We start from the raw sequence: 22,199 nt of genomic DNA on the forward strand, positions 1-22,199 counted from the left end.
CCATATATATTGTTACTTGATCCCCATAGTCTTGTGCAGCCAGGTAGGTAAAAGAAGGCAAGGATCGAGTCGAAATATAATAGGAAGGTAAAAATCAAATGCAGTCGGTGCAAACAATTGGACTATAATCGAAGGACTTGTAGAATGCCACCAACCCCTAGTTGTTTACTTACCTTTATATTAAACTTGATTTAAATATTGTGTAAGCAGGAGGAGTGGATCCTTATATTTTGTATGCATCCATAATGTTGTAAAAAAAATAGTTGTGCAAAAAATATTATTATTATATCATTGTTTGTAGTATTCATTTTTTAATACAGTGATATCTATTATATGAGAAGTGTAAACCAATATCAGGAAGACAGAATTAATACTTCACATCATATATCAATTTTGTAAAATAAAAACTCGCTAACAGTTGTGAATATTTAGAAATATAATAGACTCAGTCCAACTGTGCATTTAAAATCAATAGGTTGGGGTTAGAAATTTTAAAGTCTTATAAATTTGTTTTCAACTCTAAGTTATGATCTAAACAAAATAAGTGTTGTTGTGCTCGAAAAATATAATAGGACAACAGTTGATGCTAATATAATACAATTCAGGTGCACATGTTTTGTGTCAACTGGCACAGAGCATGAGCTTCATTTGTAAAGGTTAAAACTAAGTTTTGACACCATATATAGATTCTACAAACTCAAACCTTGATACGGAAGGTGATTTTAGAGAAATACAAGTACCGTAGGGTCATCAGTGGATTTTGACTAAAACCTACTGATGGATTTACACATCTCTAATCGCGTCAGTTTCAAGTCTTATGGGTTTCTAGTATTCCAAGGATTCCAACAGTGCTATCCATTACTAATTTAAAGATTCTTAAAGGTGATCGAACGTTACAAAACATCTTAGCCTTATTGTGGGCTTGATATGCTAGAATATCAGGCCCATGCTGGGCCTAATATACTAACATATTGGGCCCAACGTTGGGCCTGATAGGTTGGTACCTTGGCCGCTTTGTTCAGTCGATCACTTCCAAATTCTTGCTCCACAAATCTAAAACTTGACAACATCTTTCCCTTCTATAAACTATAAACTCACTGCAGATTGTAAAAAAGTATAGAAATTCCAGTAGACCAGGTCCAACAGTGTGTTTTAAGGCTACAGCGTGTGATTGGAAATTGCTAATAGTAGTGCAATATCGCTTTAACCTCTAACTAAGTTGTCACTAAAAATTAAAATGACGGTGCTTGGTGTTATTGTATATCTAATGATGTTCATTTAAAAAATCCAATAGGTGCACATGTTCCGTGCCAACTAGCACGGAGCATGAGTTTCATTTGTAAAGGTTAAAACTAAGTTTTGACACCATATATAGATTCTACAAACTCAAACCTTGATAGGGAAGGTGATTTTAAAGAAATCCAAGTACTATAGAGCTATTAGTGGATTTTGACCAAAACCTAATGATGGACCTACACATCTCTGATCGCACTCATTTCAAGTCTTATGAGTTTCTAGTATTCCAAGGACTCCAACGATTCTATCCATTACTAATTTAAAGATCCTTAGAGGTGATCGAACATTACGAAACATCTTAGCCTTATTTTGGGCCTGATATACTAACATATCAGGCCCACGTTGGGCCTAATATGTTAGCATATTAGGCCCAACGTTGGGCCAGATAGGTTAGGACCTTGGTCACTTTGTTCAGCCGATCACTTCAAATTCTTGCTCCACAAATCTAAAACTTGACACCATCTCTCTCTTTTGTAAATTATAAACTCACTGCGGATTGCAAAAAAGTATAGAAATTCTAGTAGGTCAGGTCCAGCAGTGGGTTTTAAGGCTAGAGCGTGTGATTGGAAATTGCTAATAGTAGTGCAATGTCGCTTTAACCTCTAACTAAGTTGTCACTAAAAAAAAATAGTGGTACTTTGTGTTGTTGTAAATTTAATGATGTTCATTTAAAGAAATCTAATAGGTGCACTTGTTCCGTGCCAACTGGCACAGAGCTTGAGCTTCATTTGTAAAGGTTAAAACTAAGTTTTTGACACCATATATAGACTCTACAAACTCAAACCTTGATAGGGAAGGTGATTTTAGAGAAATCCAAGTACCGTGGGGCTATCAGTGGATTTTGACCAAAATCCACTGATGGACCTACACATCTCTGGTTGCGCCCATTTCAAGTCTTATGAGTTTCTAGTATTCCAAGGACTCGAACGGTGCTATCCATTTCTAATTTAAAGATCTTTAGAGGTGATCGAACGTTATGAAACATCTCAGCATGCTCACGTTGGGCTTGATATGCTAGAATATCAAGCCCAACGTGGTCCTTGTAAGATCTGACCTTGGCCGCTTTGTTCATTAATCATAACCAAGATTTTGATCCTGAGATTTAAAATTTCACACCATATCTTATGTCTCTGAACAAAAAAAATTGCTAGGAGTTGAGATTTTTTTTTTGAAATTCAAATAGCCTAGCACCAATAGTTGGTTCGTATTATTATTCTAAAATAAAATTGTATATAAAAAGAGTAATATATAGAATAAAAGTTATAGATTAAATACCAACAGTTGGTTTGTGTCATTTTTTAAGGAGCTAAATTGGTCATACTCTCACATATGACATCGTGGTTTAGCACCTATCTCCGGGTGAGAGTTTAAATCGATTCAAGTAAATGGGCCGACCAAAAGCAAATCATAAGTATTTGTTTATGTTGCATCATCTTTATTGCAAAATAGACTCTTACAAGTTTAACATTGTTTTCTTGTATGTTAGATTATGCCTTTTTATGATGCACTATGCAGAGAGTTTGATATTTTAGTGATTAATGGACTTTATACAAGCTGAAATGAGAGCTTATAGATTTAGGCTTGGCCATAAAATAATGACAGGCAAAGACTTTAAATTGTAAATTGTAAATTGTATATTTGTAATTTCAAATAAGTGTAATATTCTGTTATTATAATGGCTGACAACCTGCCACATTTTAATTTACAAAATAACAACCACCAATTTAAATTATCTCATATCTATTGTTCGACCTAGCCTATTTGAAATTGAAAACTAATTCACAAATTACAATCCGTAGCAAGTTTTTAGTTTATAGAATGGAGATATAGTCTCAGGTTTTAGATATCGGGATAAAAAAATTGGATTGTGATTGGTTGAACAAAGCGGGCGAGATGCCAACCAATCAAGTCCACGTTGGGTCTGATATTATCCCATATCGGGCCCATAATCAAGCTGAAAATTTTCATAACGGTCAATCACCTCTAGAGAGCTTTAAATGAGTAATGCATTGTACCATTGGAGTCCTTGCAAAACTAGAAACTCAGGCCACTAGAAATGGGTTTAATCGGAGAAGTCTAAGTCCATCAGTGGGTTTCCACTGATGGACCTACGACACTTGAATTTCTTTAATTTCACATTCCCTAGGAAGGTTTTAAAGGGGAGAAGCAAGATATGGTGCTAAATCTTAGTTCTAACTACCACAAATGAAGTTCTTGCTCCGTGCCAGTTGGCACAGAACATTTCAATCATATGGATTTCCATTCAATGAACAACACACACCCTGTCAAATTTTAATATCCGGGGATAACACCTATTACCAATTTATTTTTAAGACAAAAATTACTTAGATATTTAAGCTAAATTACAATACAATTAGATATTTCCAATGTTCTTGTTGTAGACTTCAAATCAAGTGCTCAACCTAGCGTATTTGAAATTCTAAACTAATTCATAAATCACAATCCATAGCAAGTTTTTCGTTTATAAAACGGAAATATAGCCTCAGGTTTTAGATAGCGAGATCAAAAAATTGGATTATGATCAGTTGAACAAAGCAAGCGAGGTCCCAACCAATCAGGCCTATGTTGGGTCTGATATGAGATAATATTAGACCCAACGTGGGCCTGATATAAGAGAATATCAGGCCCATGTTAGGTCTAATATTATCTCATATCAGGCCCACATTGGATATGATATTATCCCATATCAGACCTACAATTAGGCTAAAAATTTTCGTAACGGTTGATCATTTATAGAGAGTTTTAAATAAGTAATGTATAACACCGTTGGAGTCCTTGCAGGACTAGAAACTCAAACCACTAGAAATGAGTTCAATCGGAGAAGTCTAAGTCCATCAATGGATTTTGACCGAAATCCACTAATGGACCTACGATACTTGGATTTCTTTAATTTCACGTTCCCTTAGAAGGTTTGAGAGGGGAGAAGCAAGATATGGTACTAAATCTTGGTTCTAACCACTACAAATGAAGTTCTTGCTCCGTGCCAATTGACACGGAACATTTCAATCTTATGGATTTCCATTCAATGAACAACACACACTTTGTCGAATTTTAATATCCGAGGATAACACCTACCACCAATTTATTTTTAAGTCAAAAATTACTTAGATATTTAAATTAGATTGCAATACAATTAGATATTTCCAATGTTCTTATTGTAGACTTCAAATCAAGTGTTCAACCTAGCCTATTTGAAATTCTAAACTAATTCATAAATCACAATCCGTAACAAGTTTTTAGTTTATAGTGTTAGGATCTCTTCGTACGGCTAGAGAGGGGGTGTGAATAGCCGACCCCAATTGCTCGCGTTTCTTTCTACAAACTAGGGTTAGCGCAGCGGAAACTAAATGCAGAAAGAAAACAGGAGAAGAAATCAAACCTCTACGCAAGGATGTAACGAGGTTCGGAGATGAAACTCCTACTCCTCGGCGTGTCCGTAAGGTGGACGAAGCCTATCAATCCGTCGGTGGATGAGTCCCCGGAAAACCGGCTAAATCAAACTCCTTGTGGGTGGAGAAACCTCGCCACAATCACTTGCAACAGCAAGCTAAGAGTACAAGAGAATAGCAAGAACAAAATACAACAGGAATGTAAACACAGTAGCTTGCCTTCTCGTCGACTGGGGTCCCGGATGAAGTAGCAACTTCACGGACAGATGCTACAAGCAACTCAGCAGCAGCTGATCTAGTCGTGGAATGAAGCTCACGCGAAGCTTCGACAAGGAGGAGCTCAACAAAGCTCAAGCACAACAGCACTTCGCAACAGGAAGGAAGAAGAAGAAGTAGAAGGAGAGCCTTCACCGAAGTCCTGTAGCCCTCTTTTATACCTGCGAAGAAGAAGAGCAGAGAACTAGCCGTTGCGTCGCAACGGCTAGATTCCTGATCGGTCCACAGACCGATCAGGCTTCGGTCCCTCGTCTGATCGGCGCCTCCTGATCGGTCTGTGGACCGATCAGGGAACCTCCTGATCGGTCTGTGGACCGATCAGGGAACCTCCCTTTTCCCTTCCGCGATATTATCACCTGATCGGTCCACAGATCGATCGGCGACTGTAAGCGCTCGTGAGGAGCGGCCTCTGATCGGTCTCGGACCGATCAGATTATCGATGAGCCACTTATTCGATTACGATCGGTCACCGGACCGTCGAGCAACGATATCACTGGATCGGTCATCAGACCGATCCAAACTTCTCAGCCCTAAACCTAAGGCTTCCACACCAACATCCGGTCAACCTTGACCTGTTGGTACATCATCCCTAGCATCTGGTCACTCCCTTGACCTGCTAGCACTCCCCGCTAAGTGTCCGGTCAATCCCTTTGACCCACTTAGACTTTTCCACACCAGATGTCCGATCACCCTTGATCCATCTGGATTTTTCCCTTGCCCGGCTTCACTCACCAGGACTTTCCACACTGCCTAACATCCCAGTTAGGACTTTCTCACTGCCTGGCTTCACTCACCAAGACTTTCCAACTGCCTAACATCCCAGTTAGGACTTTCCCATTGCCTAACATCCCAGTTAGGACTTTTCCACTGCCTGGCTTCACTCACCAGGACTTTCCGCACTGCCTAACATCCCAGTTAGGACTTTCCCTCGTGCCAAGACTCCATACTTGGACTTTTCCAGTGCCAAGTCTCCATACTTGGACTTTTCTAGTGCCAAGTCTCAATACTTGGACTTTTCGCGTGCCAAGCTCCCTGCTTGGACTTTTCGCGTGCCAAGTCTCCATACTTGGACTTTTCCAGTGCCAAGCTCCCTGCTTGGACTTTTCCGTTGCCAAGTCTCCATACTTGGACTTTTTCCCGAATCAGGTCAACCAGGTCAACCTTGACCTACGGTTGCACCAATAATCTCCCAAACATCTATTCTTGTCCCATATCAAGAATACAACTCTTCCACGAGTGTCAAACATCAAAATACAACTCAACTAGGTCAACCTTGACCTAAGGTTGCACCAACAATCTTCCTAAGTCAAACATCAAAATACAACTCGAGTCAGGTCAACTCGAGTCAGATCAACCAGGTCAACCTTGACCTAAGGTTGCACCAACAATCTCCCCCTTTTTGATGTTTGACAAAACTCATAATCAAGTTAGGTTAACCCGATAACCTAACTTAGGTTTTCCAACCATCTTCCAATGTCCAATGTTCTTTCCTTGAACATTCTCTGGACATTCTCCCCTTAGGTTAACCCGATAACCTAACTTGGGTTCTCCAATAATTCTCCCCCTTTTTGACACACATCAAAAAGAATTCCAATGTTCTTTTCTTGAACATTCCTTGACATTCTTTCCCTAGCTTAGGTTAACCCGATAACCTAACTTGGGTTCTCCAATAATTCTCCAATGAACACTCTCCCCTTTTTGACACACATCAAAAAGAAAAAGGAGGGTATCAAGGTCAAGAGTTTCTTCCTAATGAAAGTCCCATACCTTTCATAGGAACTCTTAATTTCCCCTTTGATAATAAACTCAACAATCAACTTAGTGATAATCCCATATCACTAATCCTCAAAAGTTTTAAGGAGTAAAAACTCCCCCTAAGAGTCAACTCCCCCTTGACCATTGCACCAACAATGTCTTGGAGAGTTTCAAACCTTTAGAAACCCGAAACTCAACTCCCAAAAACTGAAATTTCATACACATGCTGAAAATCAGAAACTGGCACGCACTGATCGGTCCTCAGACCGACCAAAAAGCCCCTGGATCGGTCCCCAGACCGATCCATGCTTCATTGATCGCATTGGATCGTCACTGATCGGTCACCAGACCGATCAGGCCTTCACCAGATCGCACCAAGCTCTCTGGATCTTACTGGATCATCGCACCAAGCTCTCTGGATCTTACTGGATCGGTCTGCAGACCGATCCATGCTTCACTGGATCGGTCCGCAGACCGATCAGGACTTCCCTGGATCGGTCCCCAGACCGATCCAGACTCTGACAGGAAATTTCTGAAATTTCCTTCCCGAAATTCAGAAACTCCTAGAAAATTCTAGAAAATTCGAAAAATCGTGAAATTTTGAGGATACATTCCTCATAACATATACTATCATGGAAAAATAGTTTTCTATGAAAATAACTTCCATTTTTTAATCTTGATACAAAGTTCAAAAAACTTTGAAATAGTTCAAGTTTAACTCAACTTTGTATCACAATGTTCAATGATGAATGCAATCACTAAGATGGCTTCATCAAGGTTTTCCAAATCAATTTCAAAATGATTTTAAACCTTTTAATTTAGGACCATAATCTTAGGGCTAAATGTACATGACTTGTACACAAGCCTTCCCTATGATCCTCCATTTCTTGAATTAGGCTCATCTAGGTACAAGAACTATGCACCTTGATCCTAATTCATGATCCTAATATCTCACACACATCTAAAGTGTATCAAACACATCCATGGCAATTTTGATGTGAGATATGGGTTTAGGTATCTTAGACTAAGGTCTCATGCATTTTCTAAACACAAATTTGATCTCAATATCAAAATGTGTTTTTCATCCTTAAATCAATTCAATTGATTATTAATGCAAGAGATGATGACATGGCATATAATGATATCATAAGTAAAAACATGTGCCAATGTCATGATGTCATGGCATAAAGTTTGAAAACTTAAATAAAGCATGACATATAAACTAGCCTAAGCATTATCATGACATTTCAAATGATAATAAAACTAAACATGATGTCATGACATGTGAGGGCAATCAATCATGGCAAGATTTAGCATAAATAAATATACCTAGATTACCTATCTAAGTATCCTTAACCACTTTGCTAACCTAAAATTTAACCCTTGATTGCCCTAAAATGCCAAAATCCTAATTTTTGACACTTCTTGAACTCTAGATTAATTCATGCCACTTAAAGATCAAATTTATCCTCAAAACTTGGCATGTTTCATTTTTCCTCAAGAGTTCTCTAGATTTACCCAAATTGTGCCAATTGAAATTAACATCATCATTTTCCATGATGGCACATCTTACTCTTCCAAGGAGTAAATATTCCATTTCATTTTCAAAAGTTCCCAAAAACCTTGAAAATGCTCCTTGAGTGTCAATTTCCTCAAAGTTGGGTTAACTACCCTTCTTATTGGAGTTGACACTTTCTAACCCATTTATGGGGTAGAGAAGATGCTCCTAGGAACCCAATATCTATATGAGCTCATTGGGTTCACTAAATATTCACTAGGGATGACTTCCCTAGCAACCCTCCTAATGACCCTCTTAGGCTTTGAAGCCTTGGTCATTTGGGACTCATCAAGATCAACTCTAGGGGTGACTCCCCTTGTGACCTTGGTGGTGGTCTTCCTAGCCCTAGGTTTTGTTCCATAATCGAATGGAACACTATGATAAGTGGGCTTGACCACTTGGGACTTAGGTTTGTGACCCAAACCTTTCTTGTCCTTGGACTTGGGTTTTTGACTCTTAAACCCTAGAGATGACTTCTCCATGTTTTTAAGAGCCTTTTCTAAATTATCAAGTCTTGACCTCAAGACTTGATTTTCCCTCTCTAATACCTCAAGTGTTAATTTGTCATTTTCTCTTGAGATATTCCTAGGCATGTGTCTAGTCTTCTTGGGATTTCTACCTAGGTTTTCCTTAACTTTAGAAGCGTTAATCCTATGGTTGGTATTTCTAGTGTTATCCTTACCTAGGCTAACATGTTTAGCTCCTAAGCACATGTATTGGTTCCTAAAGTTAACATGCTTATCATTATTAACAATTGCAACAAAACTACTAGCATGAGTTTTATTAGAATTGCAATAATGAACCTTAGAGATTACCTTAGGGTTTGCCTTAGCCCCCCCTATTGATGTGCTTGGTTTCTTGTCCTTGTGAGGTTGCCTCCCCCTCGGACATTGGCTCCTATAGTGTCCCCTTCGCTTGCATTGGAAGCACACCACGTGCTCCTTGCCTTTGCGTATCGGGCCTCCGGCTTCCTTGACCTTAGGCGCCGGTGGAGTCTTCCTAACTCTCTTTGGACATTTGCTCTTGTAATGTCCATACTCCCTACACTCAAAGCATAATATATGTAATTTGCTCGAAATTAAAGTGTTTGAGTTACCTAGGTTTGTGGATGGAGATGAGCTTTCTTCTTCATCCCTTCCGGAGGTAGAATCTTCTTCTTGCTCCGATCTTGAACAAGAGGAACTCTCCTCCTCTTCTTCCTTGGATGTTGAGTAGCCCTCAACTCCCAATTCGCTCCCTCCATGATGTGAGCTACTTGGCTCACTAGGCTCCTCTTCATGGCTTGAAGTGGAGCTCTCCTCATGGTACTTGGCCAAGTTATCCCATAATTCCTTGGCATTGTTGTAACCTATCTTACACAAGATGTTAGTAGGCAATGAAAATTCAATTATTCTCGTTACCTCTTCGTTGATTTCGGATTTGTGAATTTGTTCTCTTGTCCACTCCTTCTTCTCAAGTGGTTTTCCTTCCTTATCCACCGGAGGAGTAAAACCTTCTTGTACACAAAACCAATTCATTATGTTAGTCATAAGAAAGTACTTCATCCTTACCTTCCAATACGCGAAGTCGCCGCATTCGTAGAAGGGTGGAATGGTGATGTCTTCTCCATAGAGATCCATTCTCTAGCTTTGCTCCCACGGGTGTTGATCCGATGAAGAGCGACCTCGCTCTGATACCACTTGTTAGGATCTCTTCGTACGGCTAGAGAGGGGGGTGTGAATAGCCGACCTCAATTGCTCTCGTTTCTTTCTACAAACTAGGGTTAGCGCAGCGGAAACTAAATGCAGAAAGAAAACAGGAGAAGAAATCAAACCTCTACGCAAGGATGTAACGAGGTTCGGAGATGAAACTCCTACTCCTCGGCGTGTCCGTAAGGTGGACGAAGCCTATCAATCCGTCGGTGGATGAGTCCCCGGAAAACCGGCTAAATCAAACTCCTTGTGGGTGGAGAAACCTCGCCACAATCACTTGCAACAGCAAGCTAAGAGTACAAGAGAATAGCAAGAACAAAATACAACAGGAATGTAAACACAGTAGCTTGCCTTCTCGTCGACTGGGGTCCCGGATGAAGTAGCAACTTCACGGACAGATGCAACAAGCAACTCAGCAGCAGCTGATCCAGTCGTGGAATGAAGCTCACGCGAAGCTTCGACAAGGAGGAGCTCAACAAAGCTCAAGCACAACAGCACTTCGCAACAGGAAGGAAGAAGAAGAAGTAGAAGGAGAGAGTTCACCGAAGTCCTGTAGCCCTCTTTTATACCTGCGAAGAAGAAGAGCAGAGAACTAGCCGTTGCGTCGCAATAGATTCCTGATCGGTCCACGACCGATCGGCCGTCCTCGTCGATCGGCGCCTCGATCGGTGCTGGACCGATCAGGAACCTCCTGATCGGTCGTGGACCGATCGAACCCTCTGATCGGTCAATAGATCGATCAGAGCCCTCCTCGACCGATCAGGCTGATCGGTCCGCCGACCGATCAGGCCATGGGTGGATCGATCCCGACCGATCCACGGCTTTCTTCTCGTGAGGTTGCGTTGCCTCGATCGGTCTCGGACCGATCGATTACAATCGATGAGCCACTTATTCGATTCGATCGGTCACCGACCGATCGTGGCAAACGCAGATCACCGGATCGGTCATCGACCGATCCAAACTTCTCGACCCTAAACCTAAGGCTTCCACACCAACATCCGGTCAACCTTGACTGTTGGTACATCATCCCTAGCATCCGGTCACCCTTGACGCTAGCACTTCCCGCTAAGTGTCCGGTCAATCCTTCGACCCACTTAGACTTTTCCACACCGGATGTCCGATCACCCTCGATCCATCTGATTTTTCCTGCCCGGCTTCACTCACGGGACTTTCCACACCGCCTAACATCCCAGTTAGGACTTTCAACCGCTTCACTCACCAAGACTTTCCAACCGCCTAACATCCCGCTTAGGACTTTCCCATTGCCTAACATCCCGTTAGGACTTTTCCAGTTCAGCTTCACTCACCGGGACTTTCCGCACTGCCTAACATCCCAGTTAGGACTTTCCCTCGTGCCAAGCTCCCTGCTTGGACTTCTCCGTGCCAAGTCTCCATACTTGGACTTTTCCAGTGCCAAGTCTCCATACTTGGACTTTTCCAATGCCAAGTCTCCATACTTGGACTTTTCGCGTGCCAAGCTCCCTGCTTGGACTTTTCGCGTGCCAAGTCTCCATACTTGGACTTTTCCAGTGCCAAGCTCCCTGCTTGGACTTTTCCGTTGCCAAGTCTCCATACTTGGACTTTTTCCCGAATCAGGTCAACCAGGTCAACCTTGACCTACGGTTGCACCAATAATCTCCCAAACATCTATTCTTGTCCCATATCAAGAATACAACTCTTCCACGAGTGTCAAACATCAAAATACAACTCAACTAGGTCAACCTTGACCTAAGGTTGCACCAACAATCTTCCTAAGTCAAACATCAAAATACAACTCGAGTCAGGTCAACTCGAGTCAGATCAACCAGGTCAACCTTGACCTAAGGTTGCACCAACATATAGAACGGAGATATAGTCTCAGGTTTTAGATATCTGGATCAAAAAATTGGACTGTGATCGATTGAACAAAGCGGGCGAGGTACCAACCAATCAAGCCCATGTTGGGCATGATATAAGAGAATATCAGGACCAACTTAGCTAGGCCTGATATCAGATAATATCAGGCCCACGGTGGGTATGATATTATCCCATATCAGGCCCACAACTAGGTTGAAAATTTTTGTAACGGTCGATCAACTATAGAGAGCTTTAAATAACTAATGCATAGCACCGTTATAGTCCTTGCAAGACTAGAAACTCAGACCATTAGAAATGGGTTCAATCGGAGAAGTCTAAGTCTATCAGTTGGTTTTGACCAAAAATACTGATGGACCTGCGACACTTGGATTTCTTTAATTTCACGTTCCCTAGGAAGGTTTGAGAGGGGAGAAGCAAGATATGGTGCTAAATCTTGGTTCTAACCACCACAAATGAAGTTCTTGCTCTGTACCAGTTGGCACAGAACATTTCAATCTTATGGATCTCCATCCAATGAATAACGAATTTTAATATCTAGGGATAATAATAACCATTTGTTTTAACTCTAACTTAGTTGCCTACTTTATATTTCTAAGCAGACCTTGTAGACTTGAAACCAGTGTTGGACCTAACCTATTTGGATTTCTGAAAAATCCCAACGGCTACCAAGTTTTTAGTTTTCATAAGAGAGATATGATGTGAAGTTATGTCTCTTTTCACTAATCTACACCATCATGGCAATTTGAATATTGTGATGTTTATTTCACTAAGCAATAGTATTGTTATTCTTGTGATAATTTAGTTTAAACATCTTATATTATACATATCATTGTATTCAACAACAAATACTACATACATAGATATAAAACTAACAACACTATATAATTATATCTTTACATTTTCTACCCAACTTTTTTGCTTACAACACTATGGATAATTAATCCGATGTTTTACAGAACACGCCCCTCAAAATTGATATAATTACATCAATTCTAATTTTTTTTCATGTGTCTTTGTTTGAAGTCCATCTTCAGATCGTATAGAAGACATTGAATATATTGCATCACAAAGTAGCCACAGTCAACGCTATAAATAACATCAGAAATTTAATATTTAATATTTTATATCAATATTTTCTATTCATACTATTTGATCTCGACTTACCTGGCTTCTTGTTGTGGATATTCTATTGTAGTTTCTGTCCAAACTGGTTCAGGTTTTGCAAATCCGATGGCATCGAAGGTGATACCTTTGCGGATAATTTAACAGCAGAGGATGAAATACCCAGCCCACTTCCTTCCGCCATTATGAAAGGAGAGAATTGGTAGAAACCCTAAACTTCATTGCAAAGACTGAACAGTGTGGATTTTTGTCGGAAACCCTTGACGTCGCTTGACGGACACACGAAGGCGCTTACGTACTCTTTCGTTGGGGGGACGATCTCGTAACTAAAAATATGTGAAAAAATTTCGCAATCGGAGAGTTAGAAAAGTGTGAGACTTGCACGCGTTGAGATAGGGAGGGAGAAAGATGTTGACGCCATCACAATCCAAACCATCAATGAAATTTTTAAATCTAAATAATTCGAATGTGCTTCGGATGTTTTGAAAAATGGGATAACAAAAGATGATGTTAGTGAGAGGAGTATAAAAGAACTTTCATATTCATTAATGCACCTTTTAATAATTATAAAATCATAATACGACTTTTGATACATACTTAATTTTACTGTTTCCTTTTGGTAAAAAGCCAATTAAAAAAAAACGCTACTTTTCATGTAACATGAAAATATCGTTCCATCATATTTTATCCTATTTTTATTTTCAAAAATACTTTGATATTATTTTAGTAGTTTTTTTTTAACCCAAGTAAGAAATCTGACTCCAGGTAAAACTGGAAGGTGCATATGGATCCTGATGGGAGCCAACATCATATAAGTAGTTTGAGCATCATAGTTGTTTATATCCTGCGAGAATTAAAGCCTCATTACATGTGTATAGCTATATGTCATAGTATTATAACACTATACAGGATTAATTTGAGATCAAGATTGGTTCGAATAGGTCAAAATCGGATTAATTGAATCAGATCTTTAGGGTCTGGAGCCTCTGGGTTGAAAAAAAAATCTACCCTCAGTTTAAAGGTCAATAAAATAATCCTAATAAAAAAAATGTGTAAAATCATTGTCTTTCATAGCAAAAAGATGATTTCAAACTATCCCGGATCAAAAAAATTACAATCAACTCATCCTAATATTTTCTCTCAATATCTACTTAGCGAAGAATGATGAACAATGCTAAACTTGAATGGTAAGTACTATAATTTTCGTGATCTTTGTAGAACAACTATGGATGTAAGTTCTATTCCACGATTTCGTGATCAAGATCTATATTCAACAATCAAGCTTTGTTCCACAAATACAACCTATCGAGCCTAAAACTTAGGCAAAATTATCCAACATAAACTTATCGGTAGCTCAAAGCTTAAACATTATATAGTTGTGCAAAATGAACGAGAAGGATGATAGCCTGCTCAGCCAAATATGTTATGTGGATCTTCTTGCATCATTACCGAGCTATGATGATGGACGATGAACCACTGGCCGTCATGGAACTCATACACATTGGTGACGCGGAACAGCCCAAAGTCCACATCAATGTAAGCGTCCATGGTGACCCATGCCGCGCCTTCAAGAATACGAACTCTCACATTCTGTATTTGGGTATCAATCCCATGTCCATCATTGCCTGGAACCCCCCAGCTGAATATCAATGCCCATCTATCTATTACCGCGTCGTACCTGAAAATCCAACCGAAGAAACTATCGAACTAGTTTGGCCACAAACGATAAGCCCCGGAGGTTTACCTTAACTAGTTTGCATAAACAGATTGAGTAAAGGTTTTGGGCGTTTACCCTGTGAATATTCCACCAGATTCATGTATGCATTTTACATAGTCGGCATTCAGCCATAGATAACTCATTGCCTGAAGCGAGCCCTCTCTGATTATATTGTAGAATCTCGCATTCACATCCATAATAGCTTTTGTGACAGCATAGTAAGCCTTCCATCCATTTGTCGGGGTAACGGTCTCCTGTTCTACATTGAAGTCCTACAAGTGAAGTAATGCCAATGAATAGACTGGACTTGAAAAAGAAACTAGGAGATGCCACTAAAAATGACTGGCTCAATTTGTATGTTCAATGATTAACTAGTGATACAATTCAGCAAGAGTACTCAAACGATAACAAACCGATCGTAAAACAGGTACACGATTAGTAGAATATTTCAAGTATCGATATACATCATAGCCATGTCAATACCCGAGTTGACACAATCACTCTAGGCACAAGGTTAACATAACTCCTTGATAGCATTTCTCGAAGAGGTGGACTCATCCGTGACGAAGAAGACAAATCTCGAGAAAGATTACATGCTGAGAAAAAAATACTGAAACTAATGCAATGAAATAGTATCGTGCTAAACGTGTAGAATAATTCAGCTCGAGTCTACAAAACTATAAGGACTAACATGATACCTCCAAACGATTTGCTGCAATCAGCGGGTTCAAACATTTGCGTCGACACATAAAAGATACATTGTCAATGGAAAAAGTTCATTTTTACTACTATAAAGTTCGATAACAATACGAACAAGGAGATATCGATGACAAAATCATAAGAGGATAACTAAAATGGATGGGTGAAATAGGGATGAACTTTTGGAATAATATTTCATCATCGCATGCTCCTTAAGCTAAAGAAAGAACGGTATAAGCATCAATGTAAAAAATAAGGCGGCTAACAATGAACTGTATAAGCATCACTTGAAAGGATGAAGAATAAAAAAAATACTGACATCTATGAGAAATATTCCACAACCCTTGGTAGACGTAAAACGATAGAAAATAGGTTGAAATCACATGGACATGACCAAAAAAAAAGAAACCAATTAATTCTATAGTATGAGATGAATCGATTAGAGTAGATGTAAGTATCAATGGATGGATAACATCCATATACAAACAATCCACGACGCACAAAAATGTTAGGAAATCAAATGTAGCTTTGCAAACAATTCGATGCATAGTCCTAAACTTTTCAACAAATTAGTAGTCTCCCACCGACAATGAAAGAACATCGAAATGCAAAATCTTCTACACTCTGGTGGGCATTAGTTATGGGAGTAATAACCAATTGAGTCCTCTGCATAATCATCATCTAGTATATAACACATCGATTTGGTTTAGTGCATTGGATCATTTTGTTCACAACCAACAAACAGGAGGATTGCCCGATAGAAACTATCCCTTGGCCAGTAGATTTTAACACAAGATTAGAATTATATTTATAGTTCTCCCAGAGTAGTATCTAGGGGTGAGCAATCAATTAATAACAGAACCGACTGAACCGATTATTAAAACAGAATAAACCGAACTTTTTTGGACTAACATTGAATTTTGCCACAAAAATAGAACAAATCAAACATATAAAAAATTAGTTAATTCGATAGGTTACCCAATCTATTTTAGCAGTTGTCAGTCGATTGCTATTGAACAGTCGAGCTGGGAATCGAGATTTTAAATATATTTTTTTAAACACCAGTACAACAACATCAGTCGCCTGCTTAGGGTCTTTCTATCCAAGTGTGATTAATTTGCATCAATTTGCATCTCTACACACATGTATATTTCACTAAGCCTCTCTATGAGACTGTGCTTGAATTGTTATGATTTTCATGTCGGTCAAAACTTACCCAATAAGGAATTTTGCTATATTAGGACTATTAACTACAATTTTGTACATGATTAACATTTGCAAAGTAGTGCCATGATCAAGATGGCACGACTAGACACCAAGCAAGTGTTCTTCTTTAGAAAAAAAATAAGACCACTGTGTAGACTTCCTGATTTACCTTGGTGATTGGTGGAAAACATGACCATCCGATCACCTCCAAAATAGTCAATGAGGTTAACTGATTTATCATTTTTTTTCTTTAAAAAAAAAAAAGAAAAAAAAAGGGGCAAACCTTGTGATAGAGGACCTTCCAGGCGCCATCGTCGTTGGCAGCCTTCCTCATCACGGAGTTCGTCATTGAGAGCCGGCAAAGGCTGGCATAGTCGAGGAAGCTGAGCGCGTCCGTGGTGATCTCCGGCGCCAGCTGCTCTATCATCGACCCGCCGGCCTGCCGATCCTCCGCGACCTTTTCGCCCACCTCCATGTGCCCCTCTCCTACACTTCCGCCGCACCCGCAGAGCTGCGGCTGTTGCTGCTGTTTCTTCTTCTCCCTCCACCCGGCGCGCCACCGGAGCACCCAAGCGGCGCAGAGGCAGCACAGAGCGGTGGATCCGGCGGCGATCAAACACGAGCGGAGGGAGAAGGGGTCGGCCGCGTCCATCTAGAGCACATCCAGCTTGGGGGAGGCATCAAACCCTAGATCAAAGCTGGGCCCCACTTCGCGAGATCGATGAACGAGAATTCTCGCTCTCGCCCCAGCGTCGATGATTTTGGAGGCGGCGCGGGCAGTCAAAAGACTCGCCAGTCGCCGGGAGGGGTGCTGGTTGGATAACGCCTCCTACTGTCCCGCATAAAATGTTATAAGCGATCGAATCATCCGCCGTCGAGCGGAACGGGAGCACGGATGGATCAGCACCGCGGTAGGGCGCATAAAGTCTCTCCTGACGGAGTGAGTGGGTCGGCAGGCTGACAGCTGACGTAGCGGCGGCGCGTAGATCCCGCTTGGATGCGGCGACTTCGGATCCGCAATTAACGAGCAACGTTGAAGTCATTTTGCTTATACTTTTTTTTTTCTCTCGTTGTTTAGCTGTTATTTTACGAAACAGCTGAGATTGACCGGAGAGTATTCAAGTCAATGCACTACGTGTTTCACTAATTAATCTCAAATAGGAGGATCTTGTTTGAATGCCCCCGGATTATGGTACAGATTATTCGTATTATCATTCAATATTTATGATTTTAACCTTAACTATGATGAATTTATAAAATTTTTTCTTTCAAATAAGATACGTAATTAAAGGATGTTAAACTTCTGAATTGTCCGCTACGAGCATTTCTCGATTTATTTTGATGACCAATAAAAAATTTTCATGAGACCAAATCGATCATTCCAGGCTCGACATTCTCCAACCTGCTTAATCTTTTTTTTTCTTGTTTGAATGAACTATGAAGCACTCAAAGGAATCTACCAATGCCAACAAATTAAAGAACTTGAAAATTTATTTAAAGCCATAATTAGTATCATTATTTTTAAAATAAAATAATAGAGAGTAAATGATATACATTTTATTATAAATTTTTAAAAGTTATCCAAAAAATAAAACTTGTAGGAAAAGTAATACAGATAGAAAATATATATTAAATGCATTTTTTTAAACCGTTAGACGTTTTTATAAATTAATAATTATAAAACTATTATCTCGATGCCTCATCAAAATATGACTAGAAAAATTTGATAAGATTATCAAAACATGAATGACAATTATAACTTTGGTGACCATTGTCGAACAACCGTGGATGTAAGTTCTATTCCAAGATTTCATGAAGATCTATATTCAACAATCAAGCTTTGTTCCACAAATACAACCGATCCATTCTAAAACATAGGGCGAAGTATAAAACATTATATATATATAGTTGTGTGAAATGAAAAGAGAAGGATGAGTTCTAGCCTGTTTGTGCCAATGTATTGCTTTTTTGATGGGCTTCAGTTCTGTCGATCTTCTTGCATCATTATTGATCTCTGATGATGAATGATGAATGATGAACAATGAACCACTGGCCGTTGTGGAACTCATACCCATTGGTGACGCGGAACGACCCAAAGATCCCATCCATGTAAGCATCCATGGTGACCCAAGCCTCATCTTCGAGAATACGAGTAGTACTGACATTCTTTATTTGGACATCAATCCCTTGTTCATCACCTGGTTCATCACCTGGAATCCGCCAGCCGAATATCAATGCCCATCTATCCATTACCGCGTCATACCTGAAAATCCAACTAAAGAATGATTAGTTACCTTAACTTATTTGCATTAACAGATTGAGTTTGAAGGAAACATGCATTTACAATTATTGTTTTTTCGAATGAAGAGGCGATAGAGGTAATGCTAACTAATGCGAAGAGTTTTTCGTTATAACTTGAAGGAAATGAGGAAGAACTCTAGTGCATGCAGATTGTTAACGAACTTAAATGGCATTTGCAATGCAGGTAGCAAGTGTTTATCATATGAGACTAATTAAAGGATAAATTTCGACACAAACCTTTTAACTAACGGAGTTAATAGTAACGATGGCAAGAAATCAACCAACACCCAATCGAAAAGCCAAGAAAAGGACTGAATTCATACAAGGAAATCCATCATGATCTATATGCACCTCCATCACTCCCTTTGCCTTTCATTCCTGATCTGATCAATATTGTTTTTGTGGACACTATATATTTCTCGATCAAAGTTTGAAATCATGGTGTATCTTAACTTACTATAAAGTTTTTCTAGCGAAAAAACGACAGAGTAAAGGTTTTGGGTGACGTACCCTGTGAATATTCCTCCAGGCTCGTGTATGCATTTTACGTAGTTCGCATTCAACCATAGACAACTCATTGCCTGAAGCGAGCCCTCTCTAATTATATTGAAGAATCTTGCATTCACATCCATAATAGCTTTTGTGACAGCATAGTAAGCCTTCCATCCATTTGTCGGGGTAACGATCTCTTGTTCAACATTGAAGTCCTACAAGCGAAGTAATGCTATAATGAATCGATAAGTCCTACAAGACTGGACTTAGAAAAAGAAACAGGGAGATATCGATATCGACTGGCTCCATTTGTATGTTCCATGCAGGACTTGAACCAAATAGTGCAGAGTGATTAACTAGTGACACAATTCAGCAAGAAATCATATATTGCTCACAAACAGAAACCAAATGGAGTACTCAAATGATACGAAACCGATCGTAATAGGTACACGATGAGTAGAATATTTTCAGGAAAATTATAATGGCAAACAAGTATCGATATGCATCATAGCCATGTCAATGCCCGAGTTGACATAATCACTCTAAGCACAAGATTAACATAACTACTTGATAGTATTTCTCGAAGAGGTGGGCTCATGGAAGAAGAAGAAGAAAAGTCTGGAGAAAGATTACTCGCTGAGAAAAAAATACTGAAACTAATGCAAAGAAACTTTAGAATGATTCAGCCTAGTCTACAAAACAATTTCATGTTTTTTTTTTCTCTTGGTATTATTTCTATTTTTCTAGTGCATCTAATCTCTTTTTGTTTAAGTTTTCACGAGACCAAGTTAGTAAAATTTATAAACGCAGCAATCATACTATTATTTTATTCGTTAAAGCTAGAATAAAAGTTTCTACATTGATACTTTCCTTCTCGGTTGCGAGATCAGTGCTGGTTCCCTCTTGGTTTTTATGACTATTACCAAGACATGATTTTCATGACTATTACCAAGACACAATCAACCTGCACAATCAAAGCTATAGAACAATATGGATGAGAAAAGTGAAATTCCTTGCCGGTTGGAGTTAAACTATGTAAACAAATGTAGGTATAACATACTGTTAAGTGTAACTACCATAAAGCGATTTGCTACAATCAGCAGGCTCAAACATTTGCATTAAAACATAAAAGATACATCGTCAATGGAGCTTATAACTTGGTAAAACGCTCATTTTTACTACTATAAAGTTTGATAACGATATGAACAAGGAGAAATCAATGACTAAATCATTAAGAGGATAAACTAAAATTGAAGGTTGAAATAGGGATGAGCTTTTGGAGTCATATGTCATCATCGCATGCCCCCTATGCTAAAGAGAGAATTGTATAAGCATCGACGTATTAGGAAGCAACATGTACAATTGCTAAGATGGATAATTATCATCACTCGAAAGGATGAAGAATAAAAAAAAATACTAACATCTATGAGAAATATTCCACAACCTCTGGTAGATGATAAAATGATAGAAAATAGGTTGAAATCAGATGGACATAACCAAAAAAAGCCAATTAATTCTATAGTACGAGGTGAATCGATTAGAGCAGAAGATGTAAGTATCAATGGAGGGATAACATCCATATACCCAAACCCAAAAGTCGGGGTGAATGAAAATGTCAAAAACATACATACAATCCACGACACACAAGAAGTTAGGAAATCAAATGTAGTTTGCAAACAATTCAATGCATAGTCCTAAACTTTTCAACAAATTAGTATTCTCCCACAGGGAAAGAAAGAACATCGAAATGCAAAATCTTCCACACTCTAATGGCCATTAGTTGCAGTGAGTAGTAACCAATTGAATCATCTGCATGATCATCATCTAGTATAACACATCGATTTGGTTTAGTGCATTGGAGGAGCGCCCATAGAAACCATTTCTTGGCCTGTAGGTTCTAACAAAAGATTAGAATTCTAGTTCTTCCATAGTGGTATCTCACTAATGGCTCTCCCCCCTCCCCAACATTTTTTTGCCTTCCATCAAATTGTGCAAGAAACAGTAAAGCTTCAGAGGGGGGTCGGTCTTTCTATCCAAGTGTGGGTAGTTTGTGGCCCGTGTCTAGATCGTTATGCCTTCCGTCTGGGTCAAAACTTACCTGACAAGGAATTTCACTACCTTAGGACTATTATACTTACAACAACTGGACTTCGGTCCCCTGTACTAAAACTACAATCTTGTACATGATTAACACTTACTGTCTTTAGCAAAGTCGATCAAGATGGCAGGGCGCAAACCTTGTGATAGAGGACCTTCCAGGTGCCATCGTCGTTGGCAGCCTTCCTCATCACGGAGTTTGTCATAGAGAACCGGCAAAGACTGGCATAGTCGAGGTAGCTGAGCGAGTGTATGGTGATCTCCGGCACCAGCTGCTCTATCATCGACCCGCCTGCCTGCCGATCCTCCGCCTCCGCAACTTTTTCGCCCACCTCCATGTGCTGCTCGCCTCCACTTCCGCCGCACCCACAGAGCGGCTGCTGCTGCTGCTGCTGCTTCTCCCTCCACCCGGTGCGCAACCGGAGCACCCAAGCGGCGCAGAGGCAGCACAGAGCAGTGGCTCCGGCGGCGATCAAACACGAGCGGAGGGAGAAGGGGTCGACCGCGTCCATCTAAAGCCCATCCAGCTTGGGGGCGGCATCCAACCCTAGATCAAAGCAAGGCTGGGCACTTCACGAGAAAGATGAACAAGAATTCTCGCCCCGGCGTCGACGGATTGGGGATTTGGGAGGCGGCGCGGTCAGTCAAAAGACTCGCCAGTCGCCGCCGTGTGAGCGCGCCTGGAGGGGAGGTAGTTGGATATCTCGGAGAATTGCCCCGCA

General features: G+C 39.9%; 2 protein-coding genes across 2 annotated transcripts; both read right to left on the reverse strand.

Annotated features, from left to right (window-relative positions):
- Positions 1-14,197: 14,197 nt before the first annotated feature.
- LOC122036385 (F-box protein SKIP8-like) lies at positions 14,198-17,515 on the reverse strand. The gene is made up of 3 exons (XM_042595678.1): positions 16,871-17,515; positions 14,758-14,954; positions 14,198-14,643 (listed from the first exon to the last, which is right to left on the reverse strand). Exons 1-3 carry the CDS (start codon positions 17,237-17,239, stop codon positions 14,376-14,378), a joined length of 834 nt encoding a protein of 277 aa, XP_042451612.1. The 5' UTR covers positions 17,240-17,515; the 3' UTR covers positions 14,198-14,375.
- A 1,049-nt stretch (positions 17,516-18,564) lies between these two features.
- Positions 18,565-22,181, reverse strand: LOC122036386 (F-box protein SKIP8-like). Its single transcript, XM_042595680.1, has 3 exons — positions 21,618-22,181; positions 19,399-19,595; positions 18,565-18,850 (listed from the first exon to the last, which is right to left on the reverse strand). Exons 1-3 carry the CDS (start codon positions 21,987-21,989, stop codon positions 18,592-18,594), a joined length of 828 nt encoding a protein of 275 aa, XP_042451614.1. The 5' UTR covers positions 21,990-22,181; the 3' UTR covers positions 18,565-18,591.
- Positions 22,182-22,199: the final 18 nt, after the last annotated feature.

This window comes from Zingiber officinale, unplaced genomic scaffold (assembly GCF_018446385.1).
Source record: "Zingiber officinale cultivar Zhangliang unplaced genomic scaffold, Zo_v1.1 ctg150, whole genome shotgun sequence".
NCBI lineage: Eukaryota > Viridiplantae > Streptophyta > Magnoliopsida > Zingiberales > Zingiberaceae > Zingiber > Zingiber officinale.

What these genes read in the sequence shown, in the direction of transcription:
- LOC122036386 (XM_042595680.1), bottom strand. Translation starts at nt 21,989, where the DNA reads ATGGACGCGGTCGACCCCTTCTCCCTCCGCTCGTGTTTGATCGCCGCC. An exon ending in GGAAGGTCCTCTATCACAAG is followed by an intron (nt 19,596 to 21,617) that starts GTTTGCGCCCTG and finishes CTTCGCTTGTAG; the next exon opens with GACTTCAATGTTGAACAAGA. An exon ending in CCTGGAGGAATATTCACAGG is followed by an intron (nt 18,851 to 19,398) that starts GTACGTCACCCA and finishes TTGGATTTTCAG; the next exon opens with GTATGACGCGGTAATGGATA.
- LOC122036385 (XM_042595678.1), bottom strand. Translation starts at nt 17,239, where the DNA reads ATGGACGCGGCCGACCCCTTCTCCCTCCGCTCGTGTTTGATCGCCGCC. An exon ending in GGAAGGTCCTCTATCACAAG is followed by an intron (nt 14,955 to 16,870) that starts GTTTGCCCCTTT and finishes CTTCACTTGTAG; the next exon opens with GACTTCAATGTAGAACAGGA. An exon ending in TCTGGTGGAATATTCACAGG is followed by an intron (nt 14,644 to 14,757) that starts GTAAACGCCCAA and finishes TTGGATTTTCAG; the next exon opens with GTACGACGCGGTAATAGATA.